Source organism: Leuciscus leuciscus, assembly GCF_965113295.1.
Source record: "Leuciscus leuciscus genome assembly, chromosome: 9".
Classification (NCBI taxonomy): domain Eukaryota; kingdom Metazoa; phylum Chordata; class Actinopteri; order Cypriniformes; family Leuciscidae; genus Leuciscus; species Leuciscus leuciscus.
The window spans coordinates 38,986,899-39,008,464 of NC_138733.1; the positions used below are offsets into that span (position 1 = coordinate 38,986,899).

The 21,566-nt window shown below is 40.7% G+C and overlaps 1 protein-coding gene across 3 annotated transcripts in view; it reads left to right on the plus strand.

Moving 5' to 3' along the window:
• The window catches only part of LOC309507030 (uncharacterized protein), a 53,299-nt gene that overhangs the window by 16,362 nt on the left and 15,371 nt on the right, over positions 1-21,566 (plus strand). Inside the window, exons 14-26 of one of the 3 annotated variants that reach the window (XM_082181085.1) lie at positions 2,416-2,619; positions 3,492-3,636; positions 4,676-4,831; positions 4,918-5,082; positions 6,665-6,693; positions 7,307-7,403; positions 8,920-9,054; positions 9,129-9,206; positions 10,854-10,951; positions 11,031-11,298; positions 11,372-11,485; positions 18,524-18,933; positions 20,676-20,807. In XM_082181085.1, coding sequence (XP_082037211.1) covers positions 2,416-2,619; positions 3,492-3,636; positions 4,676-4,831; positions 4,918-5,082; positions 6,665-6,693; positions 7,307-7,403; positions 8,920-9,054; positions 9,129-9,206; positions 10,854-10,951; positions 11,031-11,298; positions 11,372-11,485; positions 18,524-18,933; positions 20,676-20,807 — 2,031 coding nt within the window. Of the gene's footprint in view, positions 1-2,412; positions 2,620-3,491; positions 3,637-4,675; positions 4,832-4,917; positions 5,083-6,664; positions 6,694-7,306; positions 7,404-8,919; positions 9,055-9,128; positions 9,207-10,853; positions 10,952-11,030; positions 11,299-11,371; positions 11,486-18,523; positions 18,934-20,675; positions 20,808-21,566 lie in introns of all 3 variants that reach the window. The other 2 variants (XM_082181084.1, XM_082181086.1) reach the window with 2 other exon arrangements.

Here is a 21,566-nt window from a genome sequence, read left to right on the forward strand (position 1 = left end):
AAAATAAATTAAAGAAAAAAAGATAGAGAAAAAGAACATGAGGGAAAGATATTAATATATACATCAGTTACATTGTACACATTCATGTTATGTTAAAATAAGTTTCATAAGAAATGATAGAATGAAGGGTCCAAATCATAGACAGTAGGCTATATAAGAGGTCCAAATATGAGACGGCGCTGCGTTGTCATGGGAACATCCCAGGTGAAAATAATGAGGAAATTACATTGGCTTTCGTTGCTCCCTTCATCAAGTCCGTTCCAAACGGCTACATAATGGCACACAAGTGCCCCGCTCCCTCCAAAGTGCCCACTTCAAGGGCTCTGCCGTCTGCCCTTTTAAGGGAGTAACGTTAGGGCATAGGTAATGCTCACGAGCAATAAAAAACGTCCCAGCCGGGTCCGTCACTTATTGGCTTCCCCGGAAACATTTCCTTTGTGTTCTGTCCTATTTGCAGCGCGTTTCTGATTTGTTTGTGTTGTGAACTTTTGCAGAGCGTTTCTGTATTTGGTTGTGTTGTGAGTATTTGGAGCACACGTGTTGTGAAACTGATGAAGATGTTTTCTTAATTTGCAGGTGTTTTTCTATTTGCATGTGTTTTCTTCAGTTGCAGCGCGTTGAGCTCTCTCGGCCACCGTAAAAAAACGATATAAATACTGTTCGTTTTCTCACACAAACCGCTCGTTTCGTGTCTTAGGCCATCAATGTGTACTTACGATGGGGAATTGTTTAATTTGGACAATGGGGAATTGTTTTAATTTGGACTCTGTGCATGCTCTTTGAGATAATGACCACAGACCTGCATTATATGACTGACAGACAAGAACGGTTTGACCTAAAAATATCAAAATTGAAACTACTGCGGAAAAAAAGACACCTACATCTTGGATGCCCTTGAGGTAAGCTAAAACATACCAAAAATTAATTTCAAAGTGAACTATCCCTTTAACATTGAAATTAGTGATGCTCCGATTGATCGGCCGCCGATCATGATCGGCCGATATTGGCAAAAAATAGCTTGATCGGCAACCCCCAAAAGCGCCGATCAAAAAAGCCGATCACGTGACGTAAATAACTCGTGCAACTTTTCCGCATGCGCGGCAACACAACAGCAGAGCAGAGCTTGCTTAACAGTGGCAAAATGAGTTCTCCTATGACGGCAATTCAATGGCAATTATAAACGAGCGCACAACTGATGCTGGCGCGCGCGGTAAATGACATTCGCGAGAGGATAACAGATCTACGCGCGAGGAAACGGGAACTCGCGAGCTCGCGAGCTCATTCAAACCCTGCGCGGGCGCATGACATCTCTGCCCTCGCGCGCGCGCATGATCATTCCCCACACTCTCGCGCTTGATCTCCTCTCGCCTGATGATTTTGCTCGCTCGAACACTTTTATTTTTGGCAGTCGAGGGGCGGGACTTACTGTTTTAATAACCTCAAATGTCATTGTCATTATTTTATTTTTTGGATCTGATGTAGTTAGTTCCTCAACTACATCCATTGTAGTCTGCCTGACCCCTCTTTGTTTTGAAAAGTTATACTGTGCCTTATTTGGAAAAGGTGGCCTACAGTAGCCTTATGTTATCTTGTTTTCTAACTACAGTTAAATAAATATTGGTGGTTCTTCAAGATTTTCTTGACTCTAGCATATTTCCATTCTGTGATCGGCAGTGATCAGCAATCGGCAGATCATGATTTTGGTGATCGGTAATCGGTGATCGGCCCCAAAAATGCTGATCGGAGCATCACTAATTGAATTCACTCGCGCCTGACGCGCTATTCGCGTCCGGTGTGAACGCACCATTATGTTGCACGGGTATATTTGTGGCAATAGCCAGCAAAACATTGTATGGGTCAAAATTATAGATTTTTCTTTTATGCCAAAAATCATTAGGATATTAAGTAAAGATCACGATCCATGAAGATATTCTGTAAATTTCCCACCTTAAATATAAAAAACATAAATTTTTGTGAATGGATGCAGCACTATCGCCAATAGAAATGGACAACTTTAAAGGCGATTTTCTCAATATTTCGATTTTTCTGCACCCTCAGATTCCAGATTTTCAAATAGTTGTATCTCGGCCAAATATTGTCCTATCCTAACAAACCATACATCAGTGGAAAGATTATGTATTCAGCTTTCAGATGATGTATAAATCTCAATTTGAAAAAAATTACCCATAAGTCCAGGGTCACATATGCAGATTTAAATATCAAAGCTGACTGAACACTGATGATATTGCTTCAGAATAAATTATATTTACAACACAATTTATAAAAATGTCCCCCCGGATAAGCTACTTTTTTTACTCGGACAAGTGCGTGACCGATTTGCTTGAAACATGAAAAGGCTTAATGTCTCACCATCCTCATCGCACGCCCGCTTCACTGCATCTGTTTCCACAGCAGGCTCTCCTCAGCCCACCTGACCCCTCGCTGGATGCCCCTGCTCCTCTTCCTGCTCCCGCTGTGGTCCTGGAGCTCCTGCGCAGCCGGCTGCATCCTTCCTCCGGTCCCGTCGGCCCGGTCCAGAGCGAGGCGGAGGAGGCGAGGAGACGACACGTGAGGAGACAGCGAGACGTCCTGCAGGCGCTGATCACAGCAGACACACAGGTGAACCTCACAGGAGGAGCTCGCTGTCTCTCAGTGCACTGATGATGCTGTCTGAGAGAGACTACAGCAGGAAAGATTTCTTCTGCATTTACTTGTTTGTTTTTACCAAGCACAAAGAGAGTTCACAAGTAAATAAGTTTGAAATAAAGAAAACTGCTTTTAAAAAGAGAGTTTGGTGATTTACACACAGTGTTGTAAAACTTGATGATAGTTTTTTTTATTTATGATCAGGGTTTGAAAGTAACACCCTCTAACCCCACATGCGGGTAAACATCAGCTGTGGCGGGGAACGCTGTCAAATCACGAGCCAATCTGGCGTGTTACTTATGTTTACTCCCTTAGCTGGGGAAGTTTGTGTGTAAGTCAAATCTGCGCAGATTTAGCGCAAATACTCAAGTCATGAGTCATCATGATGTATTAAATACAGCGCATATCTGGCTTACTTGAACACTCGTCACTACGCAACAAATAACAGTGCGCTTGTTCATTTGCATTGAAGCAATAGTGAATATTAAAATGCATTTGGTGAACAGAAAAGACATTGTTATTTTCCAACACCCTCCATGTTCTGATGTTCTGATTAATCTGTCCAACTAAAACACATTTCTGGTGATGAGGATGAAAGATGAAGGGAGGAGATGCTGGATGACAGGATTTTGTTCGAATAAGAAATGAATGTATGAAATCTTCTTTTTGGCTAGTAGAAGTTCTGAATGGCCCGTAACTTAATTTAGTAGCAAAATTGGGCGGTGAGTGAAACTTAATTTCAATTTATGGACTGTTACTTTGCACTGTAATATAATAGATCCAGACACACAGAAGTGAGCATGGTGTAATTAACCCTTACAGTGAACCTCTGCTCCCTCTGGTAGGCTTCAGTGTCAGGCTCTAGTGGCGCTCAGACGGATCACGTGACTTATAACACGTTGCTGAAGGCCATTGAAGAGGCTAACGGCCCTTCCAGACCCCCGACAGCACCCATCCAGCAGGACAGAGACACACCGGCCCTCGCTAAGGGTAAACACAGGCCTCAATGGGCACTGACTTTTTTTCACCAATCAGTTTCAGAATCAGAAAGAGCTTTATTGCCATTTGATTCAGATTCACAAGCTTTTGATTGGATTCCGATCATGATTTGATCATTCGTTTGGTTTGGTTATCAGGCAAAGTACATGTCAGTTTTACTTGGGGAAGAAAATCTCTCTCGACTAATGATGTACATTACACAGGGAACCCTGTCTGTTAGTACATTTCTATAGTTTTAAAGGTAAAATTAACAACATTGTCCAAACCTTTAATTTCAACTGCTGTTTATTTGAGTCATTTAAATTTTGTTTTCATGATGGATCTATTAAAAATACCTTAAATTATGAACATATTCATTATATTTTTACTTAACCTCTTAGCGATATGTAATGAAGTGCTTATATCAAAATGCTCCTCTCTAGAGTTTCATTGCTGAACTATAAACATTTAAATGGTGAAATTTGAATGTTTGAATATATCCTGAAAACAATACATTTTGAAGAACAGGTTAAGAAACTAATGAATATGTTAAAAGCTCCTCTCTAGAGTTATTTTTCTAACTATGGTGTTTATGGTCATTGAATGGCTTTTAAATTTGACGTTATGAAACAAATTGTTCTCAAGTATTTATTGTTGGAATGATGAAACTGATGCTTTTGATATGAAGCAAAGCCTCAGCTTGCAAATTCTGTCAAAGCTTATTGTGATTATCAGATGGCCGGCGCTGCAAATAATGTGTTGTGAAGTTTTGTTCATGCATACACAGAAAACAGCACAGACTAAAAGATTGATTCTTGGAAGGTAATCAATATGGTTTCATTTAAGATGAAGATCGATTAAAAATCGAGAAATCAATATTGTACACGCTCGCTCGCTCACTCTCTCACACTCACTCTCTCACTCTCACACTCACTCACTCACTCTCTCACACTCACTCTCACACTCACTCACACACTCTCTCTCTCACACTCACACTCACACACTCACTCTCTCACACTCACACTAATGGTTCTGTGTGTGTGTGTTGTAGACACTGTGTGTGAGCCTGCCCCAGTGGCCCGTGTGAGAGTGAAGCCCCCGGTGTCTCGTGCTCCCGCTCGTCTGGTGTTCCTCCAGCAGATGCAGCAGCACGAACTCAGTGCCATACAGGAAGTGGACTCGCCCCTCAACATCAGCCTGGACACAGGTACGCCAGCAGCTGACGCTCCAGCAGGTGTCACGCATCATACCCTGTCTGACCTCACGTGTGTGTGCTGTGATTGGCTCCTGCAGAGCTGCAGTCGTCTTCTGCTGATGTGAACGAGTCCAGCAGTGCGTCTCTGCCCGCGCTCACCTCTGCCGGCAGCCACAGCTCGAGCGAAAGGTCAGAGGTCACGGGCAGGACCAGCCGCATGTCCTGGAGAGACACGCTCCTGCAGGACTCCACGGCCTCGCCAGGTACATGTACACAGGGGTCGATCTGTTGTGTGGATTTGACCGTTTCTAAGCCCCTTCCCGTAGTTAGACGTTATTACTAGTTACTAATTCTTTTGCTGTCAGAATTCTCATTTATTTATTCATTTATTAATAATTAAATAACATCAGATCTGGATAGACTGCATATAAATCAGGGCTGTCAAATCATAATCAGTGCATATAAATCATAAATTTTTACTGGATAATTTAGTTATGAAAAAAATTACGCATTTTTTATTAACGCACCCGGCCCTGATCTCATCACAGTGACGAGTGCAATATCATACAAGTGCTGTTTTTGTCCCGAATCGAATCCCAAATGTAATATTGATTTTGTACAACAGTTCAATAAATAAGATGTTGCAACAAAATGTTGTATGTTTTTGCACTTAAACACTTTAATTAATCTGCTGTGGCTTTATAGGTAGTTTAATCGCATCGTAAAATTGAAAACTTGAATCGCTTGACAGCCCTAATTTATGTCTAATAATAAATATATAGCCACCAAGGGCTCCAGGAATCCAGTACAGGCAAAGAACTGCATGATGGACAGGTCTGACACTCAATTAAAACAAATGCTTTTAAACCTGTAATGTTATAAGTTTAACAAAGTGTGAGTTGATGACTTATAATAATATAATACTATATTGTATCATAATAAAATATAATAATCTTAAATTGATTTTTAGATCTTTAATCAAAGTAGTTTAATTAACAAATGTGTATTGTGATCTATAGGAAAATCTCAGTATTTAGTTTGACAGAGCTGTGTTTCACTGCAGATGGTTGTAGGGCTGCTCGATGTATCGCTTTAGCAGCGATATGCGGATCTGCGATCATCACATGCCAAGTATGTGATCCGCATGGGCCAGCTGATCCCCGGTTCAGAACGCGTGTGATTCGCGGATAATTGTGAAGTTTAAACATCAAAGAGTGAAAGTTTATCATTTGCATGTCAAGTCTGGTCAGGCATCAAGCAAGAAGACTGTGACTCGTGTGATGTTTTCCACGCACGCACGCACGCACGCACGCACGCACGCACGCACGCACGCACGCACGCACGCACGCACGCACGCACGCACGCACGCACGCACGCACGCACGCACGCACGCACGCACGCACGCACACACATGCACGCGCACACACGCACGCGCACTGACAGCATGTGAACACCCAATTCAGTTCTCTCTTTTGAGCTTAAACGGACATGTCTTAAAGGGACAGCAGCCTAATGCTCTCGCAGCTGTTGTGTCTCCCATGGTGATCAAACCATTGGATACTGTTAGATTGACCTGAAAAACATAAAGCACTGCTTATTTTAATTCCATTGTCTTTCTTTCATTGTATTTATCGATGCTTGAAACTTGTTTATAATTTTCTATGCAGATTCACTCCCCCACAAAATCACCCCGATTATTCTAGAATGAGTAAAATAGAGCTATAAAAATCATCTGGTGAAATAATTTTTATATCGCAGAAATTTTTTGGGTTTTCAATATCATGCAGCCATAGATGGTTGTTTGTGCTTTAACACTTCCTGTTAACTACTTCTTCTCCTTCTCAGGTCCGTGCCTCATGAAGCTCCAGCAGGAGGTAAGACTGTCTCTCTCACTGCAGATAACGGCTCCTGTAACACACCTGACGTCACTGATGAACGCTAACTCATTCTGAGATCCACAGTTTATGGATCAGTGATGAAAACTAGCCAAATCTGAGCGTGCCGTCACACCAGTGATTATGCTAAGAGAAGCTGATGCGTGTGTGTGTGAGAGAGAGAGAGTGTGTGAGAGTGAGTGTATTTGAGCAATGATGAAAGAGTTTTGTACCTGAAGTACATGTGAATTATGCATGTTTGCTAATGAAGGTCTCTACACTTGAACTGAGCTCAGACGATTGGCTGATGATCAGTGCGTGTGTGCGCGTGTGTGCGTGTGTGTGCGCGTGTGTGCGTGTGTGTGTGCGCGCGTGTGTGTGTGTGCGCGTGTGTGTGTGTGTGCGCGCGTGTGTGTGCGCGCGTGTGTGTGTGCGCGTGTGTGTGTATTTGAGCAATGATGAAAGCGTTTTGTACCTGAAGTACATGTGAATTATGCATGTTTGCTAATGAAGGGCTCTACACTTGAACTGAGCTCAGATGATTGGCTGCTGATCAGAGTGTGTGTGTTTGTAGAATCACACTGTGTAAAACTGTTCTCTGTTTGTTTGCTAGCGGTTTAGCGCTGGCTGTCCATCATCTGTTGACCCAGATTATCTCTCATCCACTACGATCTCAACGGGAAGCTACTTCACTAGTGACCATGAGCCAGGTGTGTGTGAGCAGTTACATTCACAGACAGAGTGTGAACATTAGGGATGGGCATTTTTGTCGGTTTTTCATTTCGACTTCTCGATAGGTCTGAAAAATTTGTACTCGAGGGCGTGTGCGTCATGCCGATAATAAAAATATTTGAATTAAAGCTATACCTTTAAATATACCTTTAACCTCATGGCTTTATGCATGCAATTGTAATGGCCGCCTCTGAGCTGCAATAAACAGTCTGAAAATATATATCTAAATGCCAAATTGGATGCAGCTTCTGGGAGAAAAACATGGCCGTCGTAGCCTAAACGTTTGTGTAATACATTCTGTTGAATCAAACTAAATATTTCTTTCTAAAGCTACTTTTAGTAATATCTATTTGATGCTTTTCTCATTTAACACAATAATGACTTTAACTAAATCGTACGGCAAATTTGGCTAAGTTACACTCAAAAGATAGTTTAATTAATCGCCACATCATGTAATTAGGTTAGAAAATGTTAATCGCTTGACAGCCTTAATTTACCCACAAGGAACCTCTGCAAGAGTGAATGAACACTGGTAAACTGAAACGCTTTTTATATGAGATTAATCAAAGCCTTCAGAAACACTAAACCTAAAGAGAGTCCACAACAGAAGTCCTGAAGTGTTGTAGAAATATTTTGGTTTTATTTAGTACTTTCTCATGAGCTAAAATGTTATTTTATATTGACTGACTGTTTGCCATTTTAGTCATTGTACTGACTTCATTCATCAATAACCATCATGTGTTCAGTAATTGATGAGTGAATATTGATTAAATCTAAACAATATTTTAAATGGTTAAAAAAAACAATTGACTTTTTTTTTTTTTTTTTTGTCTTTTGAAATATATGCAATCGATTAATTGTCAATAATAATTTAATCTAACTTTTTTTTTTAAGATTAAAGAAAGATTAAGATTAAAAGATTAAGCAAGGTCATGCTGGTGTTTGACCATTTTACGTTAAAAGGCGGCTAGAGTTACACCTTCGTGATTTATAAGTTTGCGTGGCATTCGCAGCCTTTTGTTTTGTGCAAATGTAAAGATAATTTGTAAGTTATTTCATAACCAATCAGAAAAAGTGTGTATACGGTCAAAAGTTTGGAAACGTTACTATTTTAAAATATTTTTATGCTCCTTAAGCCTACTTTTTTTTAAAATAAAAAATACGGTAAAAAAACCGAATATTGTGAAATAATTTTTATAATTTTAAATATTGCACATTTATTTCAAATAGAAATGTTTTTGTAACAATATACTCTACCGTTCAAAAGTTAGGGGTCAGTAAAAATATTGTCTTCCTATATATAATCATTGTGTTCATGGTCGGTCGTCGCTGGATATAAATATAAATTGTCTATAGTTTTTGTAATCGGTCGTCGCTGGTACGTTCCGGTACGTTCCGGTACTCGTGCCCATCCCTAGTGAACACGTGTCCTGTACGCGGGGCTGTTATCCGCCAGAGGAAGAGATCTGCCTCTGAAGCTCGTGTGTTCCTCAGAGGATTCTCGTCTCAGTGTGGATCCTGATGTGTGCGGCCCGTCCCCTGCTGACCCGCCGCAGGACACGAGCGGTTCTGTGCAGCGCATCATCCACAGATACAGCCAAGAGCTCCACGCATCACTGACACATGCAGGTAAACACTGGCTCCTGTAGCGTGAGGTGTGTGTGCACGTGCAGAACACACACGCTCGCGTGTTCTCTGTGCAGGAGCGCCGATCACTAGTCCAGCGGGTCAGTCCTGGTCCAGTGCGCTTCATGATGGAGACGCTTACATCTCAGCTCCAGGTGCCTTACAGACGCATCACTTCATTTTACTCACAGTTAAAAATGAGCAGAATTACAGCTGCCGCAATTACTTTACCTACTGGGGGAAAGTGGCACTACATTTATATTTGCTCCCGCTGCATCAAAGATCACATGAACAGTCACTGCACAGAGTAAATCCACTGGAAATGACAGACATTCACCAATCCTCATTAACCAGCTGATTGAGCCGATGTGAACAAGAGGCTCATTGTGCCGAGTCTTTGTGAGCTCATGCTGAAATGAAGTGCTTGACCGCTCCACTGAATATAAAGAGTGCTCTCTGCTCGCTTTCTGTATGTAATCGTGTTGTTTTTCATGCTGTTAAGAGGACCAACACACACACACACACACACACACACACACACACACACACACACCGCAAAGTTTTAGGAGGGACAGTCGGCTGAAGTATAGTTTTGTGAGTCACTTACAAAAGTGGGCTGGTTTAGATGTGCAATTTACATTTAATTCTAAGAGTGACAGTTGCACCACACAAATAGTATTTTAATGTAAAATCCATTAATTTACATTAATAATTGCAATTGACTTTACGATTTAAATGAGTCAACTCAAATAGCCAATCCGAGCGCTGCCCTGAGAAGCCTTGTTATCTGCTGATTTGGCAGTCAAGCTTTACATATACAAACCTCTTCTTTTCTTTCTTTCTTTGCCAAATTCTTTCAACTATGGTAAAAAGGTGTTGGCACATGTAATTCAAATCAAGAGTGGCTGGTTAATAAAGTGTTTGTCTTCAGTTAGAGCAGAAAACACATGGGCTTCATCCAAGATACTACAAGTGTTCATTTGGTCTCTTTAAAAAAAAAATTGTTTGAATCTTAAAATCTTTTTAGTTTTTATCATATTTAGTCATCCTTGTTCTGTTTTTGTCAAGGTTTAGTCGACTAAATGCCTGTGCGTTTTAGACAATGAAAACTTAGACAATGAAAACTTAGTCACATTTTCATCATGCTGCATAATGGTTAAATTGATCATCCTGGTTATTTTGCTCAATTATAATCAATTAAAATGAAATGTTTAAATATTTTTTACATTTTCATTAGCCTGGAGTTATTGCTCTTTCATCTATAAGCACAAATCAGGAGAATGTCAACTCATACGCTGGGTTTATTTGACCATCTGGTTTCCTGATTTATTACAGGCTATTTATCATATACTGGTAAAACATGAAACTTCTCTCAAATTAAAACAGTGAAATTCCTAGTAATCCAATAAATCCAAATTCAAATTTTTTTTTTTTCTATTAAAACAGTAATTTAAGACTGCTCTTATGAGGATACTCGCACAACTATGGAAAAATGCCCGTTTTGTTGTTATAATTTATATGAAAAATATAGTTTATAAAGCGAAGTCCTCCGGTACATCAGAGAGTGAGCGACTCGTGCTGTTTTGTTCGACAGACCTAGACTGAACCCGCCGTTGAAAAGCCATTGTCATGGTTCACTAACTGCTGCATAACTACTGGCATTTACAATATCAAGGGAAATAATCATCCTAATCAAGCAGCCATATTCTGAATTGCATTAAAATAAGAAAAATTCAATGTGGATTTATTTTATTTTTTATACTGCAGTCTTATTCTGATACGGTTGTTTGGTTTGTTTTTAGGTGCTTTCCTGCCACTTCAGCCCCATCCAGACATTGACTCCTCTTCATCTTCCTCTTCTTCATCTAGAAATGTAGTGAGAGCCGATCAGAGCCGTCAGGTGCCACGCATATGCATGTTTCTCATTTACATTCTCCTGACTCTGTTGCCATGCTAATGTCTTGGCGTGGTCATTTCAGGGCTGGAGTGAGACCGTGACCCGGATCCTCGAGCGCCTGTCTGATCAGTTATCCATCAGACCCGGTGAACCCCCGTCTGAAGCGTCCCCTCCGTCGCCCTCTGACCGGGACAGGGCTTCAGACTCCAGCCACTCCTCTGCCGGTCACTCAACCGGCTCAGACTCGCACTCGAGCGTCGAGCTCCATGAGTCTGTCGTGAGCCAGTTGATTGGCAGAGCGTCAGATATGGGTTCATCTCAGGTGTTTGATCAGAGCAGCACCCACACAGGTAATGATGTGAGGCTTTGGTGGCGTCTCTGCCGGTGTGTTTCATTGCTCTGACTGTCGTTGTGTTGCTTCAGCTGCAGTCGTGAGCAGCTCCGGTCCGGACCGGCCCCCTGAGGCCGGGTCACTGATGTCACCTGCCTTACAGCACTCAGACGAGGACAGGAGTGCTTCTACTGACACCCCACACGGTAACTGAAAGAGCAAAAACACTTACAAGGGCGTGTTCACACTTGTCAAATTTTTCTTCTAAAAAATTACGCCAGCGGTGCTTTTTTAGTAAAGTAAAAGCTGCCAGCGTTTAGATCCTTTAGCCTATGCCCGCCAGGTTCTGGCAAAAGGGAGTGACATTTGTTGACAGCTGCTGTTATCAGCTGGTTACGGTATTGATAACTGTTGTCATGCGAATGTATGAGTTTTGTTGGCAACACTTTACAATAAGGTTCATTAGTTAACATTAATGTATTAACTAACATGAACTAACAATGAGCAATACATCTGTTACAGTATTTATTAATCTTTGTTAATAAAAATTCAGCTGTTCATTGTTTGTTCTTATACTACAGGGCCGTTGAATGCTTGAATCTGATTGGTTGACGAACGTTCTAAGGTGTGCATTATTTTCAGGGAAACGCACGGCTAAAGTAGTTCCAGGCAGGTCTTGACCGCATTACACTTCGCGTAGTCAACTGTAATAATGGAAAGTAGGTTACTAGGTTACAATTCATAACAAGAAACAAAATGACAGACAAGTTAGATTTTTCCGGAAGTACATTTTAATATTTATGGTGAATATGAAAATTTTGACAACTGGGCGACGGCAGTATTTGATAACACAGATGAAAAAACTAATAAACTGAAGAGGACATCAAAAGCAGCAGACAACAAAAGACATAAAACAATCAGCGAAGAACAGCTAGACAGACTCGAGGGCGAAAAACATGAAGAAAACACCAAAAAAACAACAGCTTGGGCTGTCAATGTGTTTAACGACTGGCTTAAGGCCCAAAATACGTCTGTGGACAAAGTAGAGAGAGACGGGGCAGACGCTTTACATACCCAGCTGCGGGCTTTCTATGCCACTGTCCGAAACGCATCAGGCGCAGAGTATTCAGTGTCAAGTTTTCTCTCCCTACGAGCTGGACTGAACCGCTATATATCCAAATACAACATCATTGGGCAGTCAGAATTCAACATCGTCCAACGACGTATTCAAGGCCGTCATCAAAAAGTTCCGCAAGGCTGGGAAAGACTCCAGTACTCATCATCCTCCCATGTTGACTGCTGAAATAGAGCGCATTCGTAACTCTACGTATCTGTCACCAGACACAGCAGCCGGGCTACTGCCAATAATATAAAAATAAAATTAACAAATGAATTAAAACTAATGAATTAATAAATAAATTAAATATTGACGAACATGCTTTTCTGTCTCATTATTGCAACCTCTCTCTGTCTCTTATAACTGCACTAATAACTGCATTAGTCTGCTATCAGTGGCTCAAATCTCCGTTACTAACTCTTAAATGACGTTTTGGAATTAGCAACGGAGGCATGGGAATTGATGCGTAAGAAATTAGTCCTACATACATGTTACGCTCTTAGATGTTAGAAAAACATCCCTATTATCTCTAGCCTTGGCTACTGTATATAGACCGCCAGGGCCTTACGCTGATTTCCTAAAAGAGTTTGCAGATTTTCTCTCAGACCTATTAGTCAATGTCGATAAAGCATTAATTGTTGGAGATTTTAACATACACGTAGATAATCCAAATGATGCGTTAGGAGCTGCGTTTACAGATTTATTAAATTAATTTGGGGTCAAGCAAAACGTCACCGGACCAACTCATCGTCTTAATCATACACTCGATTTAATTATATCACATGGAACCGATCCGACCGATATAGATATCATTCCACAAAATGATGAAGTCACTGATCACTACATGGTAACTTGCATATTACGTACTGCTGTAATATGTCATGCGGCGTCGCGTTATCAACCAGGCAGAACAATCCTCCCATCCACCATAGATAATTTCTCAAATTGCTTATCTAATCTGTCTCAGCTGCTGCCTGAACCCAAACAAACAGATGAACTAGAAGAACTAACTAGCACTATGAGCACCATTCTCTCTAGAACATTGGATGTGGTTGCACCTATTAAATTAAAAAAGGTCAGAGAGAAAAATAAAGCACCATGGTATAACAATACTACGCATGTTTTAAAGAGAGAAACCCGTATTTTAGAGCGTAAATGGAAACAAACTAATTTAGAGGTCTTTAGAATCGCGTGGAAAGACAGTGTGTCACGTTATAAAAAGGCCCTAAAAGCTGCCAGGGCTGAGCACCTCCGCAAACTAATAGAAAACAACCAAAACAATCCAAGGTTTCTATTTAACACCGTGGCTAGACTAACAAATAAACAGACGTCACCCGAACAAAATATCCCGTTACAGTTCAGTAGTAATGATTTCATGAACTTCATCACTGAGAAAATAGAAAGCATCAGAACCACAATTGTAAACGTTCAATCTTCAATCGCGCCTTATAATTCAGCTTCAATTATCACCCCGCAAGAACAATTACAGTGCTTTACAACTATAGAACAAAAAGAGTTAAATAAACTTATCACTTCATCTAAAACAACAACATGTTTATTAGATCCTATACCAACTAAACTACTGAAAGAAGTGTTACCTGTAGTGGAAGAGCCTCTCCTCAATATTATTAACTCGTCTTTATCTTTAGGTCATGTTCCAAGAACATTTAAACTGGCAGTTATAAAACCTCTCATTAAGAAACCACAATTAGATCATAATAATCTAGCAAATTATAGACCCATTTCAAATCTTCCATTTATGTCTAAAATATTAGAAAAAGTGGTGTCCGCTCAACTGGGCTCTTTCTTGCAACAAAATGATATCTATGAAAAGTTTCAGTCTGGATTCAGACCGCATCATAGTACTGAAACTGCGCTCGTTAAAATCACAAATGATTTACTTTTAGCTTCTGACCAAGGCTGTATCTCAATACTAGTTTTACTTGATCTTAGTGCTGCGTTCGATACTATAGATCACACAATACTCTTAGATCGACTTCAAAATTATACTGGTGTTAAAGGACAAGCACTAAGCTGGCTCAAATCATACCTATCTGACCGCTACCATTTTGTCTATTTAAATGGAGAAAAATCGATCATAACTCCAGTAAACTATGGAGTGCCGCAGGGATTTGTATTAGGCCCTCTGTTATTTTCAATATATATGATGCCACTTGGAAATATTATAAGGAAACATGGAATTAGTTTCCATTGTTATGCTGATGACACTCAAATATATATTTCATCACGGCCGGATGAAAACGCTAAATTTTCCAAATTGACAGAGTGTGTTAAAGATATAAAAGATTGGATGACGCGTAATTTTCTTTTATTAAATCCAGACAAGACAGAGGTAATACTTATCGGTTCAAAAAACCGCCCACAAAACCTCGCACAATACAACTTTAACATCATAGGATGTCCTGTTACTTTATCCTCTACAGTAAAAGACCTGGGTGTTATACTCGATTGCAACCTGTCTTTTGAAAATCATATTTCATATGTTACAAAAACAGCCTTTTTCCACCTTAGAAACATTGCTAAGCTACGTAATATGCTATCAGTTTCTGATGCAGAAAAGTTAGTTCATGCATTCATGACCTCGAGACTGGATTACTGTAATGCTTTATTAGCTGGTTGTCCTGCATCCTCAATAAACAAGCTACAGTCAGTCCAAAATGCCGCCGCTAGAGTTCTTACGAGATCAAGAAAATATGATCATATAACACCGATTTTATCATCACTGCATTGGTTACCTATAAAGCTCCGTATTAATTACAAGGTATTGCTACTGACTTATAAAGCCCTAAACGGCTTAGCTCCAGTCTATTTAACGGATCTTCTATCGCCCTATAATCCATCGCGCTCTTTAAGATCACTAAATTCAAAGCTATTGGTCATACCTAGGATATCCAGAACCACCAAAGGAGGGAGAGCATTTTCACATTTGGCTCCAAAACTCTGGAATAGTCTTCCTGATACTGTTCGTTGCTCAGACTCGCTCTCCCAGTTTAAAACTAGATTAAAGTCGCATCTCTTCAGAATCAGAATCAGAATCAGAAAGAGCTTTATTGCCAAGTGTGCTTGCACCCACAAGGAATTTTTCTTGGTACTGAAGCTTCCAGTGCACATATACAAATACAAATACAACAAGAAACATAGTAATACAAATTCTAAGAATAAAATATATATATAAAAAAAAAAAAAAGTATAAAAAGTAAAAAAAGGGGTCACAGTTGGGTTTAGTCTGAATAAACATTTACAGATTATGAACATATTTACAGTATTTTGAGAAGTATGAATAATATAAATATAAATATCACCTGAGTTAGAGAATATTACACTAGACAGTGGGAGTCTAGTGCATGTTACAGATTATGAACATATTTACAGTATTTTGAGTAGTATGAATAATATAAATATAAATATAAATATCACCTGAGTTAAGAGAATATTGCACTAGACAGTGGGAGTATTGCACTTGCAGGCATATGCCTTGGGGGGCATGTTAAGTGTTCAGAAGGGAAATGGCCTGTGGAAAGAAACTGTTCCTGTGCCTGGATGTTCTTGTGGCCAGTGATCTGTGTCGCCGTCCTGACGGTAACAGTTCAAACAGGGGGTGTCCAGGGTGAGTGGAGTCTGTGATGATTTTACCTGCTCTCTTCCTCACTCTGGAAGAGTACAGGTCCTGGAGGGTTGGCAGGGGGGCACCAATAATCCTCTCTGCTGTCCGGACTGTCCGTTGTAGTCTCCTGATGTCCGATTTGGTAGCTGAACCAAACCAGACAGTGATGGAAGTGCTTAAAACAGACTCAATGACGGCTGAGTAGAACTGGATCAGCAGCTCCTGTGGCAGATTGAACTTCTTCAGCTGGCGAAGGAAGTACAGTCTCTGCTGGGCCTTTTTCACAATGGAGTCAATGTGATTTGCCCACTTCAGGTCCTGAGAGATGGTAGAGCCCAGGAACCTGAATGACTCCACTGCTTCCACAGTGCTGTTCATGATGGTGAGAGGGGGGAGTGCTGGGGATTTTCTCCTGAAATCCACAATCATCTCCACTGTTTTGAGTGTGTTCAGCTCAAGGTTGTTATAGCTGCACCAGACAGCCAGCTGTTCAACCCCCAGTCTGTAAGCAGACTCGTCACCATTTTGGATGAGACCGATGACGGTGGTGTCGTCTGCAAATTTCAGGAGCTTGACAGAGGGGTCTTTAGAAGTGCAGTCATTAGTGTACAGGGAGAAGAGCAGTGGGGAGAGAACGCACCCTTGGGGGGCGCCAGTGCTGATGGTGAGGGTCCTGGATGTGAGCTTCCCCAGTCTCACTCGCTGCTGCCGGTCTGTCAGGAAGCTGGAGATCCACTGACAGATTGAGGATGGCATGGAGAGCTGAGTCAGTTTGGCTGTGAGAAGATCGGGGATGATGGTATTGAAGGCCGAACTGAAGTCCACAAATAAGATCCGTGCATAAGTCCCAGGTCTGTCAAGATGTTGCAGGATATAGTGCAGTCCCATGTTGACTGCATCATCCACAGACCTGTTTGCTCTGTAAGCAAACTGAAAGGGATCCAGAAGGGGTCCAGTGATGTCCTTCAGATAGGCCAACACCAGTCTTTCAAACGACTTCATGACCACAGACGTGAGAGCGACAGGTCTGTAGTCATTAAGTCCAGTGATTTTAGGTTTTTTGGGAACCGGAATGATAGTGGAGCGTTTGAAGCAGCAGGGAACTTCACACTGCTCCAATGATCTGTTGAAGATCTGCGTGAAGACTGGGGCCAGTTGGTCTCTTCAGCCAGGCATTCATATAATCCTACAGTTCAAACTACAATCCGGCCTCTAGCTCATAAATGCCAGAGGAGAACTGGCCCCCGACTGAGCCTGGGTTCTCCTAAGGTTTTTTTCTTCTCCATTAGGTCACCTGATGGAGTTTTAGGACACCATTAGGTCACTTGATGGAGTTTTTCGGTTCCTTGCCACTGTTGCCTTTGGCTTGCTCAGTTGGGGATATTTTGGGGATATTTAATATAAACTTATCAATCAATAAATTCCTCTTGAAGCAAACTTTGTTGTATTATTTTAATTTAGTACTGTGAAGCTGCTTTGATACAATCTGTATTGTGAAAAGCGCTATATAAATAAACTTGACTTGACTTGACATACAAGATCGTTTTAATGACAAAAACTTGACAAACGTCTTGAAATGCATCATCTGACCAATTTTTCGAGGTGTGGTAACTGTAGTATAAGCGGAATAATTGACTTCAGGCCGTTGAATTATTAGAAAAATAATGCACACCTGCTTCGTGTCGTGACCGCATTATTTTTTTAATAATTCAACGGCCTGTCGTCAATTATTCCTTACATGTTTAGTTCACAGTGCATTAACTAATGTTCACAAATACAACCTTTGATTTTAATAATGTAATAGTAAATGTTAATTAAAATGAACTAAGATTAATAAATGCTGAAGAAGTATTTATTCTTAGTTCATGTTAACTAAGGTAGTTAACTAATACGGTACACAAAACGGTAATGCTTTACAATAAGGTTCATGACAAGTAGTAGATGATGCACTTACCCGAACAACCAAGGATCCGTCCAGTCTGCTTTAAATAGTACTGTGAAACACGTTTGAATTATTTCTCTTAGTTTACTGTAGCGGTTCTAAACATTACTATAGCAATACTAAAATTGGTAGTTCCTCGTGCAATTCTTCTGCTGCTCACTGTTCTTCATCTAAACAACAGTGATGACTAGTAATTTGTCTCATAACGTCGCATTTTCATATCCAGTATGTATGTGCATATACAGACCCTTTCCAAAAAATTTGAATATCATGGGAAAGTTTATTTATTTCCATAATTCCATTCAAAACGTTAAACTTCCATAGATTATAGATTCAGGGCCCACAACTTAAACGATTTCAAGTATTTAGTTGTTTATTTGTACATAATTTGGGCTTCCAGCTCATAAAACTCACGAAAACAGGATTTCAAAAAATTTGAATATTACATGAAATCACACAGTAATTACACAGTAATACCATGGTCATTGAAGCAGGTTTTGGTTCTTTTGGCAGTGTGGGCAGGTGCAAATCGTTTAAGTTCATTATTTTCTGTGCCGTAGACGACGCCTCAGATCTGTTTCTTCCTCTGCCCTCTGACGTCACAAACAACGAGAGCGTGGACTGTTCGACGGCTCTCTGCGTCCCGCTGGAAGCAGAGAAGTGTGGCACGGATGCAAGCGTGGACGAGGCCTCTGATTGGCTGGACTCGACAGACCAATCCCTGCAGCTCCTGCGCGCAGACACGCTGATTCAGTCTCAAGCGGACCTGCAGACGTCTGTGGAGCAGCTCTCTCTTACCCACGAGTCCCTCTGTGAGAACGATGACATGGACGTTAGCCTCATGCCACGCTCCCCTCTCCAGACCCGTCTACAGGAAGAAAGCCTTGCACCCGCAGCCCACTTACCCTCACAGGAAGTGATGTCAGCTGTGGAGGAAAACACGCTGAGCGAGCTTCTGGAAAGAGCACAGGTAGAGTCTACGAAACCATCTCACCATACGGCTTTGTGCTTGATTCTTTGAGTTCAGAGAAAGAAACACACACCTGCAGTACATAAACGTTTAAAGTCCCCCTGTAGTCAATAATTGTCTTCATAATTGTCTTCATTCAAAAAATGTCTTCATGCCTTTAAATATCTTGAATGTAACTCGACACCCTTGCCTCATTTAGTATGCGTGGTTCTGTGAATATGCAAATGAGCCCCACCTCCACTCACTCAGCTCAGAGAGCCACTCGTTGACGATCAATCTGATTGGTTACAAGGTAGTTTGTGACGTCAGAAACACCAGCGATTTCAAACCGTGTTTTTGAGACTGTCTTTGGTTCACTGCAGTTTTAAGGAGGAAATACTCAGCAATGGTGTCGACTTATGAATTTACACATGGCTTGTCTTAAAGCAGATTAAAAACACCACAGACACATAAACAACATTAAAAGCTGGATTTTCACCACATGGGGACTTTAATAGATGGCTGTTGATTTTAAACTTTTTAAATTACTTTTAATATGCCAGTTAAATGAATGGCAGATAATTTGCCTGCAACAAAGTTTAAAGCACAAATCTCAGCATGTCTTTTTGTGTGAACGAACCCTTTAATGCTGCACCATACAAAGCCACTACAGAAGTCTTTTTTTTACCAAGACTTTGCCATCATGAACTGAATGTGCGAGAGCAGTGAAGTTTGACAACACATGCTTTAGAGATGGTGACCTCGATTCAAACACCCACGTGATCCCATTCCTAAAATGACAATCATTCGGTGTATGTGTCTGTAAACCTTTGCCAAAATCACACTGGAACATTTCAATCTTTGCGCTGCTGCTGATCCAGAGAGAGCACTTATTGTACAGTAAAGGTATGAAATAGTTTCACAAACAGTCTTTTTAACCACACTGCATCGTTTGTCTGGGTTACAGATATTCATATCACTGAAGTACTGGGATAAAAGTTTGTTTGGATACAAACACCGATGTCTATGGTAGCGATCAAAATAGAGCAGATCATGTAACTTGCCAAATAAAGATTGTATCAATTACATCGTTACACCAGTAGGTGGCGACACATGACTGTTAAGTTTTACAAACTTAAATTGCTGGATCAGCCCCATAAATTAGACATTAGTTCTCCCACACACTTGCACACTCTATAAGAATGGGTTTACATGAGTAAAGTCTTAAGACTAGTCTTGCAGGTTAGACAACAACTTTTTTTCTTTAATACTGTTCATAACTGTTTGAAAACAGTTACATAATGTAGATTGGCCTAATTTGATATCAAAGTAAGAATGACTGCCTCTTGACTAACTGCTAGTGGGTCATATTAGATCATATTAACATAATGGCTATGTTTATGCAACTGACCCCAGGAGTGTTAAACCGCTTTTTCTAATCCCTTAAATGGTGGTGTAAGAAAAAACATTTCAGGTGTGCTACTTCCTGAAAAAAGTTTTTAAAAAGGTACAGTTTAGATATTACATATATTTTTGTGTCAGTCCGTTGCTAATTGCATACAGGTTTGGAATGACTGTTGGCATTTTTGGGTGAACTGTCCCTTTAAGAGTGTCCAACTGCAGCACAGCAACACTGAACATGAGTCGGCTCATGCTGGTTTACTTGAGCACATTCACTAGAGTTTGGTCGTGTATGAGCGTCACATAGCCATCATGTAGGACATTCAGATAACGTGTCTGTAAACTCGTCTTGCTCCTGCCAGGCGGCGGGTGACGGGAAGGGCATTCTGGAGGAGTCCACCATCTCGTTCATCAGCCTGCCAGAGTCCACCCTACAGGACCTCACTGAAGACTCGGGGAGTGAGCCACAGGAGGGCACATCTGACTGCAGTGAGGTAAGGGCACAGATGAGTGCGCATCATGCATCACTTCTTAAAGGAGTAGTTCACTTAAAAATGAAAATTAGCCCATGATTTACTCACCCTCAAGCCATCCTAGGTGTATATGACTTTCTGCTTTCAGATGAATACAATCAGTTATAAAAACAAAAAAAGTCCTGGCTCTTCTGAGCTTTATAATGGTAGTGCATGGTGCAAGTCCATAAACGTGCAGCCATCCATCATTAAAGTGCTCCACATGGCTCTGGAGGGTCATTAAAGGCCTTCTGAAGCAAAAAGATGAGTTAGTGTAAGGAAAAATAAACACATTTAAAACTTTATAAAGTAAAATAACTAGCTTCCGGCCAATGAACATACGGATTCCACTTAAGTGTAAAATGCGAGTAATGTGACATACTGCTGATATTTACGCTACACCATGACGCACTATACTATTTCCGACATCACAAGTTGCGTAAGTTGCACTTTAGGGCTAAGCAGACTGCGGATGGCTGGAAGCTAGAATTTTTGATGCATCGGTCTAATTTAATCATCTTCATTTATTAATATATACAGATTTGTACACATGAATTGTGCATTTCCAGCTCTCAAAACAGTTAACAAAACAAACAAAAAAGACTTTATACAAAATACACCATGCTCTTCAAATTGATATTTAGAACTCAGTTTAAACTAGGCCTAGGCTATATATGAATGTCTCTCTATTTCAATGTCGTTCATGTGTTTCAGTTCAATTCTTTGCTTTTTTTTAAAACG